At 40.9% G+C, this 21,030-nt stretch overlaps 1 protein-coding gene across 1 annotated transcript in view; it reads left to right on the forward strand.

Annotated features, from left to right (window-relative positions):
- NCBP1 (nuclear cap binding protein subunit 1) overlaps positions 1-21,030 on the forward strand; it is a 34,390-nt gene that overhangs the window by 3,719 nt on the left and 9,641 nt on the right. The window contains exons 5-17 of the mRNA XM_030467658.1: positions 252-359; positions 882-1,003; positions 1,324-1,393; positions 3,593-3,808; positions 4,397-4,494; positions 5,818-5,881; positions 11,051-11,161; positions 12,369-12,433; positions 13,155-13,217; positions 15,877-15,951; positions 17,033-17,136; positions 18,404-18,526; positions 19,747-19,849. Coding sequence (XP_030323518.1) covers positions 252-359; positions 882-1,003; positions 1,324-1,393; positions 3,593-3,808; positions 4,397-4,494; positions 5,818-5,881; positions 11,051-11,161; positions 12,369-12,433; positions 13,155-13,217; positions 15,877-15,951; positions 17,033-17,136; positions 18,404-18,526; positions 19,747-19,849 — 1,322 coding nt within the window. The remainder of the gene's footprint in view (positions 1-251; positions 360-881; positions 1,004-1,323; positions 1,394-3,592; positions 3,809-4,396; positions 4,495-5,817; positions 5,882-11,050; positions 11,162-12,368; positions 12,434-13,154; positions 13,218-15,876; positions 15,952-17,032; positions 17,137-18,403; positions 18,527-19,746; positions 19,850-21,030) is intronic.

The following is a 21,030-nucleotide window of genomic DNA, read 5'->3' on the forward strand; positions in this document are numbered from 1 at the left end:
GCCATGTTATTGCAGTGAAGCAGGCTGCAGACATTATAATGAATTGTACCTTAGGCAGCACAGACGGTTCTTGTTTTCCAGGGTTGAAAGGTAGGTCTGTACAGTGTACTGTATTGCTGCCTTAATGGTGCTTAGTGAATGTTGTACTTGTACTGATGGTTTGGTTTTAGATGTTTAAGTGTAAACTTTGTGTGTTCTTGTGCAGGTCTGAAAAGTGCTTATTTAAAGCAATTTTTTTTGGTCATTTTTAGGTTCGTTTTCTGTCAGATCTTGTGAATTGTCATGTAATCGCTGCACCTTCGATGGTAGCTATGTTTGAGAACTTTGTGAGTGTGACACAAGAGGAAGATGTACCCCAAGTAAGCAAAATATCTGTGATGTTTTCACAGTTTTTTCTGTACCATTGCTTCTGTAATTATGCTTAGAACAGGAAAGTTTTAGAGACAGAGGGATAAATGGAATGTGATCTGCAGTTTCCTTAGTATGAGTAAAAGGAGCCTGTGGCAGTCAGAAAATGCATGCATGCATACAATAAGAAAGAATGGGCCTTTACAGTGAAATATGTGAAACAAAGTTATTTTACTTTACTTTGGCAGGTTTAAAGTTCCAGGCCTGTTCTGCTGTGGCAATAAAGCTGCTGGAGGGCTGTGGAACTGATACAATTTTTAAGTCAAGGTTCAAGTTAAAAGTGATGCATTCCAAAATAGGGTTTTCTGGGGTTTTTTAGGGCTTGCAAACTCAGTCTTTAACTGCTAGTGTTTACATCCTTCCAAAATAATAGTTTTGTTAATGTTTTAATTTTAAGTTAAAATGGGATGTTTGTACATAATCTTTTGGAACCTACTTGCATACTTAGATTTCAGTAAATTTCTCCCCCATAGGTACGATGTGACTGGTATATGTTTGCATTTTTGTCATCTTTGCCCTGGGTTGGGAAGGAGCTATATGAGAAAAAGGATGCTGAAATGGATCGTCTTCTGTCTCAGACAGAAAGCTATTTGAAGTAAGTGGTAACATGATTATCTGTTCAAGGATGGTATAATAGCTTTGACTGTTGCTCTATTAGAAGTATTCTCAAGAAGTATTCTCTTAGGTCTGAATCATCTGGGGAGGAGGGGGAACACCCTGAGAAGAGAGAGATGGAGAGATTTCCTTGCATTTGAGAAGTTGTACTGGCTTCTCAAGTTGTAGGTTATGCTGAAGGTTTTAGTATGCTGTAGATTTCAGATGAAGAGATCAGATAGTAGAACACTTATAATGATAAAAAAGTTACTGCCCTAAATTAGTCTTCTGAAGGTCAGGTTTTTTTTCTTGTGTACACAGGCGGCGCCAGAAGATCCATGTACCCATGCTACAGGTTTGGACTGCTGATAAACCACATCCACAAGAAGAGGTGAGTGGATTTTACATTGCGTTCTTTCAAGAATTTTGAAAAACAGTGTTGTCTCAGCATGAAATTAAAAGGCAGCTCTAAAAGTATTAATACTTTGAATTATCTTCTGTTTGTCATTAATTCTGACAAGTTCTACATGAGAAATTGCCTACTAAGTCTTGGGCCTAAGCATAAGGTTGTATGGCATGAGTAGAAGAATATTGTGTTTGCTGACAGGCTGCTGGGGAAATGTTATAAAGTGAGTAATGGCTGTAAATTATAGTGTTTGTTTTGAAATTGTAGGTACAGGGCTCTGTGTTAAAAAGACCTTTGGCAAAGCAGAATTTAATGCCTGACTTTTTCCTTAATGTTTTCCCTCTGCAAGAAAGAAACCTGTGTAGTGGCTTTGCTTTCTCAGCTCTAGGAAGTACTAAACAAGTATCTAGAAACTGTATTCAGCAGTTACCATGGCTTCTTTCACAATTAGGCCAAAATTTCTCGAGGGAAGAGAGGGTATCTTGCTAGTTGGGAGTGGAATTTGCCTTTTCAGATATGCTTGGGGTTTGGTTTGGGTTTTTTTCCCCCCAGTTTTGAGGACAAACTTAGTTGGAAATTGAGATCTAAACTGATCTGGGAAGTTTTGGAACATAGCCTCTGTCCTGGTTTTGGCTGGGGTAGATAGGTAGATAGGTAGATAGATAGGTAGATAGATAGATAGATAGATAGATAGTTAGTTTTTGACTCAGTATGGGATTTGGTATGAGAAGATTGATAACTTGTTGCTAAGAAATTGAGAATTTTTCAACTTCCCACACTTTGCTAGTGTGCAGGTGTACAAGAAGCTGGGAGGGAGCACAGCCCGAGCAATGAACCCAGTTTGCCAGTGTCACATTCCATATCCTGATGTCATGCTCATGTGTAGATGAGAGTGAGCTGGGGATTCAGGATGTATCTCTTCCAGGATTGTGGTTTTGGGGTTTCTCTCCTCCAGGATCACTTTCCTAGGATGGGCTGAGCACTGATCAATGGATGGTTGATCTCCTTGTTCATCACTTGTTCGTTGAATATTATGCATTTTATTATTATCATTATCATCCTCATCATAATAATTATTATTGCAATCTTATTTTAATTATCAAATCATTTTCATCTCAACCCATGAGTCTCTCTACCTTTCTGATTCTGTCCTCCATTCCCAGGGAGGTGAGGATAGAGAGAGTGGCTGAGCAGTATGCAGCTGCCTGCTGGGTCAAACCACGACACCCTTTTACATGTTGATCACTGTTCTGATTAAGTCACAGTCTTAAACATTTTCTTGTTAATTATAATTTGGAAAGACAGGCTGATTATGATTGATTTTTCATCATGGGTTTTATGCCTGCCCAATATCTTAATGTCCTTATTTAGCTCAATAGAGGGAGAGATAAGCAGAGTGCATTTGAGACCATGTATTACTGAGAGTACTGCAAACATAGCTTTTCATTTCAGGTGCCAGGTGTTGCCAGTTTCTTCTCGTTTTGTATTGTGATGATTTCAGTAAATGCAAAGCACTTCCATGTAAATGCATTCCTCACATCAGTTATCACTTGAAAATTGAGTTCACTGAGGCCACAAGGCTCCAGAGTTCTTGGACTGCTTTTAGGAAGAGTAATTAAGCAAAGCAAGACTACTACCAGTTGCACCAGTGCCTGTGCCATCTTAGGCAGAAAGCTGGAACTCACAATTGTGTTGAAAGCCATGGCAAAAGTGTTGAATATTTGACGATATTGTATTTGTATTGAGTATGCAGTAGCTTATAGTTTTATTGGTTTGGGAGCATCATGTCTGTCCTACAGGAAATGGAATGTCTTTCCACTGTTAGTATTGATGTTATGTCCTTTAATACCACCAATGAGCAGCGAATGAAGTAATGAAGTTCCCTGATGTTGTTGGCATATTCAAAGAATAGCTGTGATGCTTGGCTCTTGGACTGCCTGTTGGTGTTTAAAAACCCACCAGCAATTACATTTTGCAGACACAATGTTGTGTGGAATTCGGAGAAGTTCTGGTGTTTAGATTCTGAAGTTATTTCTTAGCTTACTGAATCAGCAGTTGAAGAAACATTTTTTTTCTGAACAGAATATAGAATTTAAGAAATACATTTCTTATAGTTCAAGGGACTTACCAGCTTGGTAACAAGATTGAGCTCATCTGATGATGTTTCTCACCTTTTTCCATCAGTATTTAGACTGCCTCTGGTCCCAGATTCAGAAGTTGAAGAAAGATCGTTGGCAAGAGCGACACATTCTGAGGCCCTACTTGGCTTTTGACAGCATTCTCTGTGAAGCACTGCAGCACAATCTGCCTCCCTTCACTCCTCCACCTCACACCGAAGATTCAGTGTACCCAATGCCAAGGGTTATTTTTAGGATGTTTGATTACACAGATGACCCTGAGGTATGCTATCACTATGAGGCATGGTGAGCAGATTTCCCAGATTTTGGGGGCTATATTGGTTAAAAAGGCACGTTCCATCTCCGAGGACGATGAGTAGTTAGACCAGCAGCAGTTCTGCTTTGGTACTTCTGCAGAAATTATTTGGGTGATCAAGCTACTGTACAAAGCAGATCTGTGAGGAGTAGAATATAGGTTGTGAGATGATGTGATGCTTTCATTTAGACTGTCAGTGTTGTGTTTTTCTTTTTTTTTTTTTTCTTTCCTCTGGGATGCCTGATGGCTCCACAGAGCAAAGGAAGAAACAAATGCGTCACAAACTTATAACTGTGTTTTCTGATTCTGCTATGATTTCATTTTGTAATGAGTTTTGATATTAATTTTGTATTAAATACCAAACTGAGATCTGTGTAGAACTGTGTCACACTGTCTTCTCAGTCCTGAATGATACAGAACAGCTGAGACTTCACTGCACTTAAGTACAAGTTGTACAGTTTTTTCCACCTGTAAATGTGTACAGAATAGCTTGTTATCTTTAGTACCACTGCTTTAGGAGCCCTCTTGTCACAAGTATCAATTCTTTCTCACTAGGGCCCTGTCATGCCTGGCAGCCACTCTGTTGAACGATTTGTAATAGAAGAGAATCTTCACTGCATCATCAAATCGCACTGGAAAGAGAGAAAGACCTGGTAGGAGAAACTTACTGCTGTGGGGCCCTGTTGCTTTTTGAACTCTTCCATGATTTTGCTGCTATTAGAAATACGGAGAGCTCTGGTTAGACAAAAGATCAGGATTAAATATTTCCTAGAGTGCTTCATGAAACCCGATTTATTTCATTTAACTGTATTAAAAACAGTGCCTGGAATATTGTGGGTCTGTAACATCCAGATTCTGGAAAGTCTGTGAGATCCAAGGGGGCAGGGGCTTCTTGGGTAGGGAATTCCATGATAATACAGGATGTGCTGCAAAAAATACACCTTATTCTTCCAGGCAGCACCGTGCAGAGTGCGGTTGTGTTACGCTTCCTGGCATTTTGAAGCACCTGATTTGTTTGGGTGACCTGGTTCATCTGCAACTGACTGCACATGGGCATTTATGGACATGCTTATGCTTACTACTCCTCCTTGTTGCATTCTTTTATTTGGGATTACATGGCAGAGATAATTGAGCTCACTCTGGGGAGTTGTTGCAGAGCCAGCAGATTTTATGAGTTTGAATTTAGCCAGGCCAGGAAGCAGTCAGGGTACTTTTTATTCATTTCTGTCTGAGCAATATCTGATGTGGATAATTAGCAATCAAGAAGGTTTGCCACAGGTAATGGGCTGTGTCGTGCTTCAAAATGAAACCCACCAAATTTTGTATAATGTGGTGATGGCATGTGTTAAAGATTTTTGGCTACTGCTGTTGGATTCAGCAGAAAGTAGAAATTCAGAGTTGCTGCAGTTACTGGGATATCTGTTAATTAACAGAGGAAAGTAAAAAAAAAAGCAAAACAAACTAGAGGGGAGATTTAAGACTTGCTAGAGAAGTAGTAGTAAAATCAAGGGAGGAGCAATTGTTTGCTTTATTATAAAGATAAGTGGTAATGAGCTGATTAAAAAATGAAACATTTGAAGCCAGGGAGTTTTTTCTGTAACCCATTATCTCAGTTGTGCTTTCAAGTTCCTCTGAATATCTGTTGTTTGGTTTTGGTTGTTTTTCTTATGTGCTTGCCAGAATTACAGATTACCGTGGCTATTTATGCAAAGCTATTTTGTGTAGGAGCACTGTGGTCCAAGTGCTGTAACTACACAAAGATAACAGTTACAAATCATAGTTCAGGCAATGCGGTTATGTTCTTCTGCTGATTCTGTTTTACCCTGTGGGTTGATGGACAGACTTTGGAAGGATCACTCATTTGTTTGTGCTGCTTCTGTGTTAACCCTTGTCCAGAATTAGGCGCTTCCTGTAACTTTTTTGCTTGATATTACATTTGTCATGTCATGTTCTGAACTTACTGTATGGTTTTGCAGTGCTGCACAGCTATTGAGCTATCCAGGAAATAACAAGATTCCTCTGAATTACCACATAGTAGAGGTATGGATTGTGTAGATAATATCTTTTGTAGCTCCATTATTTCACAAGCACATATCCCAGTTAGTTCCTTGGTAATTAGGTGAATTATATTACAGTTTGAGATGGGAGTCAACCAGAGTCAACCAGAACCTGTTTGAATCAACCAGTGGCATTTAAATGTGTGGGTTATACTCAGTTAAGGGTTAGTTTTGGGGGAGGGGGGACTCAGTGGGACCTTTTTGTTCAAGTACCAAAATTTCTTAGTGCACTAGTAATCAAGGTCGTGATATTTCTCAAACCTTAAAATTTTACATATAGTGCTTTTAATGTATCATGCAGTCTAAGAAATGTCTATGTTTGCGTCGCTTTAAGTTTAAAAAGACTTGAATTAAATTACAAGAAGAAATGGGCACAAATTGAAACAAACTCCATTTAAGCACAGGAAAACTTTTTTTACTGGGAACATTTTTTTACTCTGGAAGAGTCTGTCCAGAAAAGCTTTGAAATGTGTCCTTGAGGAAGTTCAAAACTTAAGGTGATGCATCCCTGAGCAACCCACTATAGGTGGGCTTTTGACGAGGTCAGAACTCAGCCAGACACAGCTGTTCTGCATGGGTTAATGTTTAGGTATTCTGAATTTTCCTCTACTGCCCACAAAAAGAACTTGCAGTGAAAAAACATGTTTCCTCCAGAGCATTCTCTGTATTAGAAAATTTTAAATAACTGTAATGTGTATCAGGAGAGCAGAGTAGGTTTTCTTTTGCAGCCTTCTTTCAAGGGTCTGTTTTCAAGTTGCTGAGATGTATAAAAACTTCAGTAAGGTCCACCAAAAGTTAAAAGCTACAATGACAACTTGCCATATAAAGGTTTAATGAAAAAGTTGTGAAGTAGGAATTTCAGAGCTAATGATGACAAAAAGTAATCTTATTTAGAAGATTTATCTTAATGAAAGTGAGATTGAGAACTTTTCTTGGCTCCAAAATTTGAAATATTCCAAGTGCTGCAAAGTTACATTACTTTTAGTCAGCTTGTTCTCTTTATGCTCTGAATCCAGAACAGAAGAATCTTAAAATGAACAATATTTTTTTACCTTGAAGTATCTTCAGTGGTGTAATCTTCAGTATCCTTGGGTGCTATATACGGCAATGTGGCTGTAGATGAAGTTACTGGAAAAAAGCTCTGCATATTTTAATGCAATAATTTCCTTTTTCTTGTAATTGAGTGATTTTAGAATATTAGCTTTATTACTTGTCTATGACTGCTTACTTTTAATGAAGCTCCAGATATTTTAAGGCTTAAAATGCTGGTTTTTTTCAGGCTTCTCTTCATTTTGTCTGCTACTGTTCCCTCATAAGGTCTCTTAACAGTCCATTTGGTGATGCATTGCTTTCAACAACAGTTTGATAACAGTTCAATCTTTTTCTGTCAGTCACAGAATTGCAGAAGTAATATGGTCTAGCAGATAAAGGAAAGCATTATTTAAGGTTCTGAACGTAATAATCAGGCAGAAGTAAACATAGCCTGAAAGTGATTGTTGGTGGCTTCCCAGGTATGCCTACTTTTGAGGTCCCTGAGGCTCCACCTTGTAATTTGCCAGCCCAATTACAGAGAGCTCCTTGCTACCTGGACTCTGGATACACTGAAATGTGGTATCTTTGTCTCAGTAGCTTCTGAGCTACTACCAAGTAGAATCACAACCCTGAACTTAAGAAAGGCCAGCTGTGCCCTCTTGAAACAATTGCTGGGGGAAATCCTATGGAACAGGGTCCTAGAAGGTAAAGGGGCCCAAGATGGTTGGTTAACATTCAAGGATCACTTTTTCCAAGCTCAAGACTGGTGCATCCCAATGGGAAGGAAATCAAGAAAGGGAACTAGGAGACCAGTATGGCTAAACAGGGAAGTGCTAGGTAAACTCAAATGGATGAAGAGAACCTATAGATCATGGAAGGAAGAGCTGACCACTTGGGAGGAATATCAGACTGTTGTCTTAGAATGCAGAGAGGCAACTAGGAAAGCTAAAGCCTCCTTGGAGTTAAACCTTGTAAGAGATGTTAAGGACAACAGGAAGGGCTTCTTCAAACACACAGCAGACAAAACTATCACTAGAGGCAATGTAGGCACTGCTGAATGAGGGGGGTGCCCTGGTGACAGAGGATACAAAGAAGGTGAAACTGCTGAACATCTTCTTTGCCTCTGTGTATCCTACTGGAGGATGTCCTCAGGAGCCCCAGGACCCTAAGGCCACTGAGGGAGTCAGGGTGAAGGACGGGTTTGCCTTGGCTGATGAGGACTGGGTTAAGGATCAGTTAATGAGTCTGGACATCCATAAATCCATGGGTCCTGATGGGATGCACCCATGGGTGCTATGGGAACTGGAGGATGTCATTTCTAGGTCACTCTCCGTCATCTTTGGTAAGTCATTGGGAACAGGAGAGGTGCCTGAGGACTGGAGGAAAGCAAATGTCACCCCAGTCTTCAAGAAAGAGGACCTGGGTAACTACAGACCAGTCAGCCTCACCTCCATTTCTGGGAAGGTGATGGAACAACTCATTCCAGGCACATCAAGGACAAGAGGTTTATCAGGAGCAGTCAGTATGGCTTTACTAAGGGAAAGTCATGTCTGACCAACCTGATAGCCTTCTATGAGGAAATAACCAGTGGGATAGATGATGGCAGAGCAGTAGACAGTTTATCTTGATTTCAGGAAAGCACTTGAGACAGTCTCCCACAGCATCCTTGTGGTCTTGAAGTGTGGCCTGGATGATGAGGTATATCAGGAGATGGTAGAAGGACAGAAGCTAGAAATTAGTAGTCAGTGGGATAGAGTCCAGTTGGAAGTCTGTTTCTAGTGGAGTCCCTCAAGGGTCAGCACTGGGACCAATTCAATATATTTATTGATGAACTGGATGAGGGAATAGAGTATACTATCAGCAAGTTTGCTAATGACACAAAACTGCATGGAGTGGCTGACACCCCAGAAGGCTGTGCTGCCATTCACAAGGGACCTGGACAGGCTGGAGAGTTGGGCAGGGAGAAATTTAATGTATTACAAGGGCAAATGTAGAGTCTAACATCTGGGAAAGAGCAACCCCAGGTACCAGTATAGGTTGGGGACTGAGCTGTTGGAGAGTAGCACAGGGGAAAGGGACCTGGGGGTGTAGGTGGGTGGAAGGATGACCATGAGCCAGCAATGTGTCCTTGTGGCCAAGAAGGCCAGTGGCATACTGGGGTGCATTAGAAGGGGAGTGGCTAGGAGGTCAAGAGAGGTTCTCCTCCCCCTCTGCTCTGCCCTGGTGAGGCCACATCTGGAATATTGTCCCTCAGTTCAAGAAGCATGGGGAATTGCTTGAGAGAATCCAGTGCAGGGCGACCAAGATCCTTAGGGGAGTGAAATTCATCCCTTGTGAGGAAAGACTGAGGGGGCAGCATCTCTTCTGCTTAGAGGAGAATGAGGGGTGACAGAGCACTGGAACAGGCTGCTCAGGGAGGTTGTGGAGTCTCCTTCCCTGGAGACATTCAAAACCCACCTGGGCACATTCCTGTGTGCTGTAGGTGACCCTGCTCTGGCAGGGGGGTTGGACTAGCTGGTGTTTCAAGGTCCCTTCCAACCCCTAACTTTCTCTGATTCTTGCAGATACATATGTGTATATTTTTGTTAACTGTAAATAGATAATGCCTGGGCAACACTATTGGCTTATTGGACTGCTGTGTCTGGTTCTGTTGCTTCAGTTTTTGGTACAATTTAAACTCAAGGCAGTTCAGACATTCGGATCATCAGTGTCCTGGTCTGTCTTGTGGCCTTGTTGTTTTCAGAAAGTATGGTAGGCCAGTTTGAAATGCTGACATCTGCTCATGAACGTGGTGAACATCACAAATACAGTTTTACAGTGTCTCAAACAGATAATGACTGATTGTCCAGTTGCTCCTATTTTCTATCTTGAGAAATGGAGTGGCTATCTAATGGGACTTTTTGCTGTATTTGTCATTAAGAGTATGTTTAAATTACAGTCACGGGAAGGTTCTCCAGCTCACAGAATCACAGAATGTTAGGGGTTGGTAGGGACCTCTGGCAGTCATGTTGTCCAACCCCCCTGCAGAGCAGGTCAAGAGCAGGGTGGACAGGATGGCATCCAGGCAGGTTTTGTCACCAGAGACAGAGACTCCACCTCCTTTTGATGCAGCCGTCCCAGTGCTCTGCTACCCTAAAGAAGTTTTTTCTTACATTTTGGCTCCTTTTAGTCTTTTCATACTCTCAAGTCTTTCCTTAGAATGAAAAGTTCTAGTCAGTGTGCTTCCATATGCTGTTTGTGGAGTCTATAAATGGATGTTGATTTCTTACAGTAGTAAGAAGATTATCTAAAGCTTACTGATTTAAGCTTCAATTCTTCAATGTTTATTTAGAAGTTTAAGGAGGAAACTGACTGGCCATAATGCATAAATGTTCGTGATTCCTTTGTTATTTAAGTCTAGTTGAAAATAGCCTAAAAAATAAACAGAAACTCAGGTGAATGTTGTAGAATGATATTTTTACAGCCCTTAAAGGTGTATGTGGGGTATTACAGTCAAACTTAAAAATAAAATGCTGAGTGCAAGATTGTTTTCAGTTTTCTTAGAAGGATCTTCTGCCAAGGGTTATGAACTAGGTGCTTTTGTTGTACAAAATTCTGGTTATAATTTTCAGGTGGAAGTTGTGGCTTTATTTAAGTTTTTGTGCAAGAGAAAAGAGGTTATGATGGAAAAGATATAAATGTAATTTTGATGCAAATAGCATTTCACACTAAATGTTTAGGCTTCATTTAATATGTTTAATATTTATATTTACTGCTTCACATAATCAGATGATTTCTGGTTTTCTCAGATCATGTGGTAGCACTGCAGTAGATCATGTTACAACTACATGACCTACTAATTTCTACAACTCTGTGGTGTATTTGTTGGACATAATAGATGTATGATGATTGTGTTGTGTTAGTAGTAAGGGCAGTTACAAAGGACTGTAACAGTTCAGTGCAGGATTACTACTACCTTTATAAGCTTTTCCTGTCTTTTTCCTGCAACATGCATTGCACAGAATAAGAGGAGCCTTTTTGGATATGTGATTTTTAAACATCAGTGGCCTCTGTTGTGAAGCTGGGGACTGTGCAGGCCAAATCATACTGTGTTCTGATTCTGTGCATTTCTCTTCTGCAGGTAATATTTGCAGAATTGTTTCAACTTCCATCTCCACCACATATTGAAGTCATGTACACAACTCTCCTGATTGAATTGTGCAAACTGCAGCCTGGTTCTTTACCACAAGTTGTATCCTTTCTGTGCTGCTGGAAAGCATTTATAAAAGTCAGTCTTTTATTTTATTTGGTTTTTAGGAGATGGGATAGCAATAAACACAGCAGCTGCATGAAACTTTGCCTCTAACATTCACATGAAAATAGTACACCTGCTTAGCACAGGCTGAGGCTTGCCAAGTAGGCAACACTCTTCACCTTTCTGGACAGTGCTCTGGTGCTTCCTCTGACCTCAAGAGAAGAGCTGTGTTGGTGTGGGGATAAAATACAATAGTCTTGTTTGTCACTGCAGTGTGTTTAAGTCTGGACAATGTTTGTCCTCTCACAGACAAATTAAAGGCTGAAGAGGAAAGGAAGTGACAGATTTGTTCTAAGAACTGTGTGAATGTTCACAGTCTTTTTTTAGTGGGAAGGTGTAGCAGGTGATTTAAAGAAACTTGCTTGAGTTCCCACTAAGTGTTCCCACTAGGAGAATTCAAAAGTACAATAATCATGCTCAAACAGGATGGCTAAATGCTGAGGAGGGGGACATGACTCCCAGCTAATTCTGTCTATTATATTGCCTCTACTTTGCTGCCATTTTAGATCATGTTAGATTATTGGTTTAGATCAAGCTACAGAGTCTAAGAATGAAGGAGTGTTAACAGATGTCTGTCCATTGGTAATTTCATGCCCAAGTCTTCATTCTACTTAATGTTATCACTCACTGCTTGCAAATCACATAATCTCAGTGATTAGAGCTAAGTCTGCCTCTAGAATTGCATCCATGTGAAAAGCTTTTAATGTTAATAGGGACACCAGAAGAGGGATAAAGCTCTTGTTGGGTAAAGTCAGTGTGGCTTTTTCAAGTCTTCAGTGATGGTAAAAGATTATTTGTGAATAAGAAGCAGCACCTCATGAAGTCAGACTTTTATTACTGTTACTGAAGTCATCCATAGGGAGGTTGGTGTCCACATCAGTGCAGTTTTGCTTGTCACATGATGCATGTGCTGACTTTTTATGCAAGAAGCCAGTCTTTTTGCAACAACAGAGGAAAAACAGGCTGGGGTTGGAGGCTAGAACTCCATTTATGCTTCATTTTTGTGCTGTGGATTTACTATGACTTACCTGATTTTGGACTAAACACGACCAGCAGAAAGTTGGTAACATTCTATTCAGAAACTTAATAAATAACATCTCACTTACCCAGTGGTTTTCTGATAACCTTAATAAGAAACTCTCAGCTTGCGCAGGCCACAGAAATGCTCTACATGCGTCTGGATACGATGAATACAACATGTGTGGACAGGTAAATGTGTTTTGAAGATGATGGAAAATACTCTGCACTAGACAATGTACAAGAAAAATTAAAAGGGTCTTGAAAGGAGTAGTCAAAAATCCTTGCAGTCGTGGGTGCTATCCAGAGTGTTTTCTGTGCTCTGCCTCTAGGTAATCTAAAGAGGAGGAGTACAGACTGTTTGCCTCTCCTTCCCAGTAACACTCCTGTGGAGGTCACAATTCCAGCTGTCTGCACAGGGCAGTTACAATTGACAACTTTTTAGTTGTCGAGTGTCCAGTTCAGAGCTGTTCAGAGCTGCATACTCCTTATCTGGTAGGATCCCTACTCCCTTGTAGCCTAGGAGGCAAGTTGGGAGTTAACGTGCTAGGTGCCTCTGGGAGGAGGAGAGTGGGGGTATTTCCCTTTGAGTGAAGTCTTCATTGTGTGGGGGCATTTTAATTACTCCCTAAAAATGCAAAAGTGTCATATTCACAGTAGGTTTACATCTTAAATGTTAGTTAGTAGGTCATTTCTTTGTATGAAACAGCAGAGTATGATGGGCCTGACTGTCCATAAAAGCTTCCTGCCAACTCTCTGAACTCAGTCTTTATCTGTTTAACATAACACCTGTTTAATGCAGTCTTTGAAATTTGCCTTTGAAAAGTAGAATGCATTCATAAGAAAATATCAACTGAAAGTTTTTTTCTGTATTTCTGTCATTTAATTGATATTTCTTTTTCTTTTAATAAAGATTTATTAACTGGTTTTCTCACCACTTGAGCAACTTCCAGTTCCGCTGGAGCTGGGAAGATTGGTAAGTTTCTTTCCTTTTGATTCAAATATAGTATTGGAAAAGCCTTGAAATTATGCTTAGGAGGTGTCACAGCATAGCAGCCCTATTCATTGCTTTCCTCCAGCTCTTCAGAGATCTTTCTCAATCTTTTCACTACAACTTATTGGTAGATTATTGTGATAATCTCTTTATCACAGTATTGTCCCATGTGAACTTTGTAATAAATCTCAAGCTAGTGTAAATGTTCCCTAAACAGGGGAAGTTGAAATGTGATTAATTTGTCCTGCACCAGCAATCAGTTGCTAGCAAATTCTCTGAAATGGCTGCCCAGTTTACTTCAAATAATATGCACTGACTCTTTTTGTCCTGTATTCAGTCTCTGTTCTACCCTGTTATGACTTTTATCTTTGAGCCCTCATGATCTGTTTCCCACCTGCCAAATCCTAGTGCCTGAGGTTCCATCAAGGCTGGCCCTGCTATCCGTTCTTACCATGCCAGATCTTGAACTGGCATCTCAAACAGGAGCTTACTGGACTTTATCAGTGCCTAACCACAGGTTCTCCTGAGATTTCCATTCCAGCTTCCCATGAAGCAACAGAGATCACCTTGGGGTCAAGTCCTTCCTACAGTCACTTCCACAGCTAGCTATTGTACTTGCTTTCCATAGCTGATCTGCCTAAGTGTCCCTGTGGAGAGGGGTGCAGCCCTTCTTGTGATACATTTTTGTGGATTTACTGAATTTTCTTGTATTGCTCTCATGTGGAGTTCAGTTCAAAGAATCACTTAATCACAGAATCAGCTAGGTTGGAAAGGACCTCTGAGATCATCAAGTCCAACCCTTGAACCACTGGCACTGTGGTTACCAGACCATGGCACTGAGTGCCACATCAGTCTCTTAAAAACCTCGAGGGACAGAGAATCCACCTCCTCCCTGGGCAGCCCGTGGCAATGCCTGGTTACCTTCTCTGTAAAGAATTTCTTCATAATATTCAACCTAAACCTCCCCTGGAAGAGCTTAAGTCCATGCCCTCTTGTCTTACTGGTAGCTCAGTGGGAGAAGAGCCCGACCCCTCCTGGCTCCAACCTCCTTTCAGGGAGTTGTAGAGAGTGATGAGGTCTCCCCTGAGCCTCCTCTTCTCCAGACTGAACACCCCCAGCTCCCTCAGCCCTTCCTCACAGGACTTGTGCTGGATCCTTTCACAGCCTCCTTGCTCTTCTCTGGACCTGCTCCAGCACCTCAATCTCCTTCCTGAACTGAGGGGCCCAGAACTGGACACAGGACTCACACTGTTGCCTCACCAGGGCTGAGTACAGGGGCAGAATCCCTTCCCTGGTCCTGTTGGCCACACCGTTCCTGATCCAGGCCAGGATGCCATTGGCCTTCTTGGCCACCTGGGCACACTGCTGGCTAATGTTCAGCTTCCTGTCAATCCAGCCTCCCAGGTCCCTTTCTGCCTGGCTGCTCTCAGCCGCTCTGTGCCCAGCCTGGAGCTCCCCATGGGGTTGTTGTGGCCAAAGTGCAGGACCCGGCTCTTGGCCGTGTTGAACCTCATCCCATTGGAATCAGCCCAACTCTCCAGTCTGTCCAGGTCCCTCTGCAGAGCCCTTTCAGCTGATCAACACTCAGTGTCATCTGTGAATTTGCTAATGGTGGACTCAATCTCCTCATCTGAATCATCTCTGAAGATATTAAACACAACTGGGCCCAGCACTGATCCCTGGGGGACACCACAGCCACCAACTGGATCAGCACTGTTCAGCACCACTCTCTGGTAGCCTCCACCAGTTCCTAACCCAGCACAGAGTGCTCCTGTCTGAGCCCTGGACTGACAGCTTTTCCAGGATAATGCTATGGGAGATGGTGTCAAAGGCTTTGCTGAAATCCAGGGAGACTCCATCCACAGCCTTCCCCTCATCCCCCAGGCGGGTCCCCTGATCATAAAAGGAGATCAGGTTGGTCAGACAGGACCTGCCTTTCCTAACCCCGTGCTGGCTGGGTCTGATCCCCTGCCTATCCTGCAGGTGCTGTGTGATTGCCCCCAGGATGATCTGTTCCATAACCCTGCCAGGCACTGTGGTCAGGCTGGCAGGCCTCGAGTTTCCTGGGTTGAAGTTCTTGCTGGCTATTATAGTATATATCTTTATTGACTCACCAGGCAGCAGTCTTCAAAGATATAGTTTTTGTTTGCTGGGATGTTCCTTGGTGGTAGTACTTCTGTTGCTTTCTCTCACAAGCTGCCATTTTTCACAAATCTTTAAAGTGACAGTATTAGTATCTGTATTTTCATCATCTGAAATGCATTTGAAACCAGCCAGAAGTTAAAAAAAATCCCCTGTGAGGTATGAACAGTGTATAAAATAACATGAGATTCCTTTCCTAAGGGAAAGGGAAGAGAAAGCCAGTTAATAGTAAGCACAATTTTTTTAATCTGGTAGGGGAAGGGAAGCTACTTGAGAATACATCACACAGAGATGAGATTCCAAGACTTCTCATCTCCAGTAAGAAAATGGTTGTAAATTTTGCCTCATTTGTCTTAAAATGGCCTACGCTGTAAAACTACATATCAAGCACTCCAGTTGTCTGTAGACCGTGATTATTTTTTACCTATTAAACCAAGCCAAAAAGAGACTAAAGCACACTGTCTTTTGCTAAAAGCTATTGTATTCTGTCCCCTGGTAGGTCAGACTGTCTTACTCAGGACCTTGAAAAGCCCAAGCCCAAATTTGTGAGAGAGGTTTTGGAAAAGTGCATGCGGTAAGTAAGATAACTTTGATAGTTGTATTCTAGGCAAAGTCTGATCTTTGCTTCTGGATACTGTCAGTTTCCTTTTGCCTTGACTCTTGCCTGTTCTTATAATTCAGTTTCTGTTAAGAGATGAGTCTGTTTGTATATTTTTTATCAGGTTTATCTGTTTTAGGAGGCTACTTTAGAGAGAGGCAGGAACGGGTGGAGCAGATGGTAGTGAGCAAACCTACCCTAGGTTTGCACACATAGTTTCAAAAATACATGCTCCACCATAGGTGTAAGAAACAAATAAGAACTTAGGCAATATTCCTGGGAAGTGTTCAGCATTCACAGAAATGGGAACTGATCATTTGTCATACTAAAAAATGAGTCTAATCATGGTTTTTCTGGGTGCCCCTGATGTGAATTTTTCTTAAAACAAACAGCCTTCCAAGCAAATAAACAAAATCTCCAAACCCAGCAAGAGGAGTATACTATCAGGGCTGAACTTAAAATTGTTGAGATAGAGGAATATAGGAGAGAGAGAGAGAAAGAGAGCAAGTTATTAAAAAAGTCAATGTTATTCGGCATCCTATGGGAAACCATCCGGTTTTGGGTAAATTCAGTACTGGAAGTGTAAAAATGTTGTCCTGCAAAACAAATGCCGTTTTTCTGTGGCACTCTTCCATTTCACTGAAAACTCTGGTAGCAAAACTATGCCTTTGTGGGAGTGAAATAAGCTGGAAAGTAGAAAGAAGTCATCCAGTTTAGCATTTTTTCATCCTTCAAATACCAATGTCTTCCGAGTTTTCTGTAGCACATCCTAGGCTGTTGCATAAAACATCCTCACAGACAGCCTCAGAATCTTTTCACAAGCTAAAATATGTGAGCATGAAATTCTTACCACTGAAGAGTTCAAACAGAAAACTACTAGTAATTTTGGTATACTTAGGTCTTTCTACCAAGCAGAAACTACTGTTCCTTTGGATAAACATACTGATTTTTGTTCTATGAAAATTAAATACAGGAAAACCATTATAAAGCAGTCATTGCTGAATTAGGCCTGGTTTTACTCCCATTTTAATTCTGCTGCTCTGAAACTTAATTCCAGACTCTCCTATCATCAGCGAATAATAGATATTGTTCCTGCAAGTTTTTCTGTCCTCAGTCCTGCTAATCCAGTGTGCATTTACAAATATGGAGATGAAAGCAACAGTAAGTATTAAAGTTATTGGTGGTTCAAGTTGAAGGAAAGAGTATTTCAGAGCAAGGAAGCTTAATGGTAATATCAGTTGTCTGCATATGGAACAGTACAGCTGAAATAAATATGCATGATTGTCATATGGGTAAATATGCTTCACATGAACAATTAATATATATTAAGCCTGTATCTCTGAAATCTAATGATCTTTTACTTTATGTAGAGAAGAAAATCCACTTACATGGAGTTACTCTTGCTGAGGTGGTTCTGGTGTTGTGCAGCATTTTTTTGCCAGAAGTCTAAAATTGGAAAATGCATCTCTTTCACCTCTTTGGGCACAGTACTATGCAAAAGTCAGTATATGAAGTCATAATATGGCTTTATTTTTTTAACTTAACAAAATAGTAGAAGATTTTACCAGTAAACTTGGTTTAATGTGTACAGAGGCAGCAGATGATATGAAGACTGAGGCAGAGAGATACATTGTCTTTATACTGAGTAATAATAGGAATAACAATCTTAAGCATAAAATGTCATCATTAAGGAAATACAGTAAGGAAAAACAAGAAAGTATTGTATTTTCAGGAAACTGGTGGAAGCTGAATTAGAGCTTTATACAGAGTGATTACTTGACATGAGCTCTAAAGATCCTGCTGTATGTTTTGAATTTAATGTGAAGATCAGGAAAACGCAGTAGTTTTATAGAAAAGTGGTGTGGACATTTGAAGTAGCTAGTTTTAGGTGCAGCTGTGAAATGTACTTTTTTCTCTGAGAGGCAAACTGATGTTGAAAATACACACTTGTGTTTGTCATGGCTTAGCAGTTTATGCGGGCTACAGACCTAGGACAAAATTCCAATCTATTTCTCTCCCCTTCCCCCAAGGGAAGATAAAAGGGGAATAAAGACTGGAGACTTTTAAGTTGTTGGAAACTGAAAACAATTGGATATAGATTTTACTAACACAAAGGTAATAACATAAAGGGTAAAGTAACAAAAGATACAAATATATACAAATATATGCATACAACTTGATAGCACGTGGTGAGCTGGCAGTACCGAACAGCAACATAGCCAGCAGGAACCCGCAGGAAGTGGGAGGAAAAAAGGGGGAGGAGCTGCCGGCTTTCTGGATCTTTAGAGTATGGCAGGAAGTGGGAGGGAATAGATCCCTCCCTTTGTGTTCCTCCCCCCAAGAGTCCGAAAGCCCTCCTTTTTCAGTTCCTCCTGTTCAAAATGGTGGCAGTATGCTACATATTTTTGACCTCTCTGCTTTTGTTTAGGGTCTCTTCCAGGATATTCTGTGGCACTCTGTTTAACAATTGCAATTAAAAACAAGGCCAGTAATGATGAAATCTTCAGCATTTTAAAAGATGTACCTAATCCAAACCAGGATGATGATGATGGTAAGATGTTAGTCTTTGGCAGGCTGTAATTTCTTTTCTCTGTGGACTGATGTGCCATCTGTGGAGCTATGGGTGTGGTGGTTAACAGAGCTGTGTGCTTTTTCCCTGATGGTTGGGTTCAGTTTATCAGTAAATGGAAATAATACACCATTGTTAGGGTTTGTTGTAAACATCCTGCACGCAGAGGCAGGCTTGTTTTTCTTCATAGATGACTGAGATGTGTTTTCTTCTGATTACGGAGGGAACATGAAAAGATACACCATTTCCTTTGCCTTAGTGAGGGTGCTGTTCATGCTGTTACCCTCGCAACTGAGATTCAGTGCTTGTGCCCTGTTTGAGAGCTTCCCTCCCCTTGGTGCAGTCCCACAAGATAAGATAGCCAGCATGCTGACTGTAGTACTCCATACATACAGACTCACAATGAGTCACCACTCATGTTTTTTCTACCATTGTAGCCACAGACAGCTTTGATTCCTAAAGCCTGTGTGTTGTAGGGGGTGAGAGGAAGTGTGAGCTGGAGAATTATGGAGTGATCTTTATAGTGGGGATAGCTTCAACATTTGCAAGTGTACTGTTACACAAATGGTAGCAATGGTCTGGCTGGGGTTTTTGTTTGCTTTGTTGTGTTTTTGGGGGGATTTTTTTTCCTGGGATCCAGTGTTATGTTTCCTGGTTTGCTTTAGGCATCACACACCAGTGAGTGTTCTCCCTCCTGTCTGTCTTCAGCTGCAGATAGCTGTAATTGCAAGAGGGGACTTTGTGTCACTCACCCTTAGTACCATGTTTGCTATGAATGCATGCTGGACCCTTCTCCCACGGAGCCAGCCTCTGTACCGTAATCACCCTTTCCTTCCTCTCTCCTCATCCCCTCTCCCTTCTTTGTAGTCTGCCAGACCTTCAGCTCTGCAGTTTCCTTTACTGTCTTTCTCTGCTGCTGTCCATCAGTGCTATTACATGTTGATAGGGTGGCTGTGTCTTTGGTAGCTTCTTCACTGACCAGAAGTTCTTTCTGGACATTTTCTCCATGATAAAATGGGACCTACAGAGATCACATTTTGGAAACTCTGCTAGCTCCTTGTTCCGCCTTGCAAAACACTGTTGATGAAACCCTTTGGTTTTTTTTTTTAATGAAATAACTTGTAATTTATCTCTATAGTTTTGTGAGTAGTTTATATGCTCTACACGAATTACTTACAGTTTTAATTTTAAATAACTTGCAGATGAAGGATTTACCTTCAATCCTCTGAAAATAGAAGTCTTTGTTCAGACTCTGCTCCATCTAGCTGCAAAGTCTTTCAGCCACTCCTTCAGTGCCCTGGCAAAGTAAGTGCACTATTCTGGGACTTACAGAACTGCTTAATTCTGGTAGTGAAACACAGCAGAAGTGGAATGTGAGCTTCAGCAATGTGATTAGGAGAACTAACTACTTAATTTGTGGTAGTTTAAGTGCTAGGTTAATTCACATATATGTGAACAGAATTAACTGAAATTTGTGCATTACAGACACTGGATATAAGTCAAACAAATGAGACAAGTTAGAATACTGCTTCATTTTAGAATTTCTCATTTGCTGACTGTGGTGAATAGCAAGGGTTTCTCCTTACATTTGAGTGACTGGGTATCTCCCACTGCAATATGTTGTACTATAACTATGACTACAACAGTTACCTGTGTATTAAAAATGAGGAAAACATGTAATTTCAAAGCTGTCTGCTTTGTAAAAAAACTTATCTAGGAAGGCACAGTAAAATCTATTCTAAAATAATTTAGAGTGTATTGTTTAAATATATGCTTAATAAACGCTTTAAAAACTGCAGCTTATTAAGCACAATGAACTAAAATAACTAGGTTTTAATCCTCTCTGGTTTGGGGTTGCTCTCAAGGGGTTTTGATAAATGCAAGGTAGTCACGTGCATCTTGATGAGTTATATTTCTGTCTGTTCTTAAAGATACATAAAGCTGTTAAAGTGTGCACCTGGGAGCTTCATAGAGGCGATGTTGACACAAAGCTATAGTTAGCAACCTGCAATCAGCAGTACAAGAGGGCAGGGTGATGTGAGTATTTAGAGCCATGGTATTTTTCACCGTGGCACACCAACAGTGGCAGCCATGAGATCAAAAAGCTTAAAGCTTTATAGTTTTAGTACAGTAAGTTGGGTTGTGAGTGCTGCTATTCCTTCAAAAGGAGACAGATTAGGTGTCTAAAGTATGGAAACGTGTATCAAGGGGAAGGCCTAAGGCTCAGAAGGTGGCAAATTTTGCTCCAGCTGTGCATAGGTAAGCATGAAGCATGAAAGCACCCCCGTCTTCTGAGAGTATGAGAAGTGTAGCTCAGCCTTAGCAGTAAATTCACCACTAAGTTTTAAGTTGGTTTTAGAAGCTATTATGTCTCTGGCCAGTTTTGGCTCAGGATTGTTACATTTTTCAGGGAATACTTGCTTCAGAATTGCTGCAGATAGTAACAAAATGTTCTTTTGGCTAATCTAAACCAGTTGGCTCTTTTC

The sequence above is a fragment of the Calypte anna genome, chromosome Z, assembly GCF_003957555.1.
Source record: "Calypte anna isolate BGI_N300 chromosome Z, bCalAnn1_v1.p, whole genome shotgun sequence".
NCBI classification, from domain to species: domain Eukaryota; kingdom Metazoa; phylum Chordata; class Aves; order Apodiformes; family Trochilidae; genus Calypte; species Calypte anna.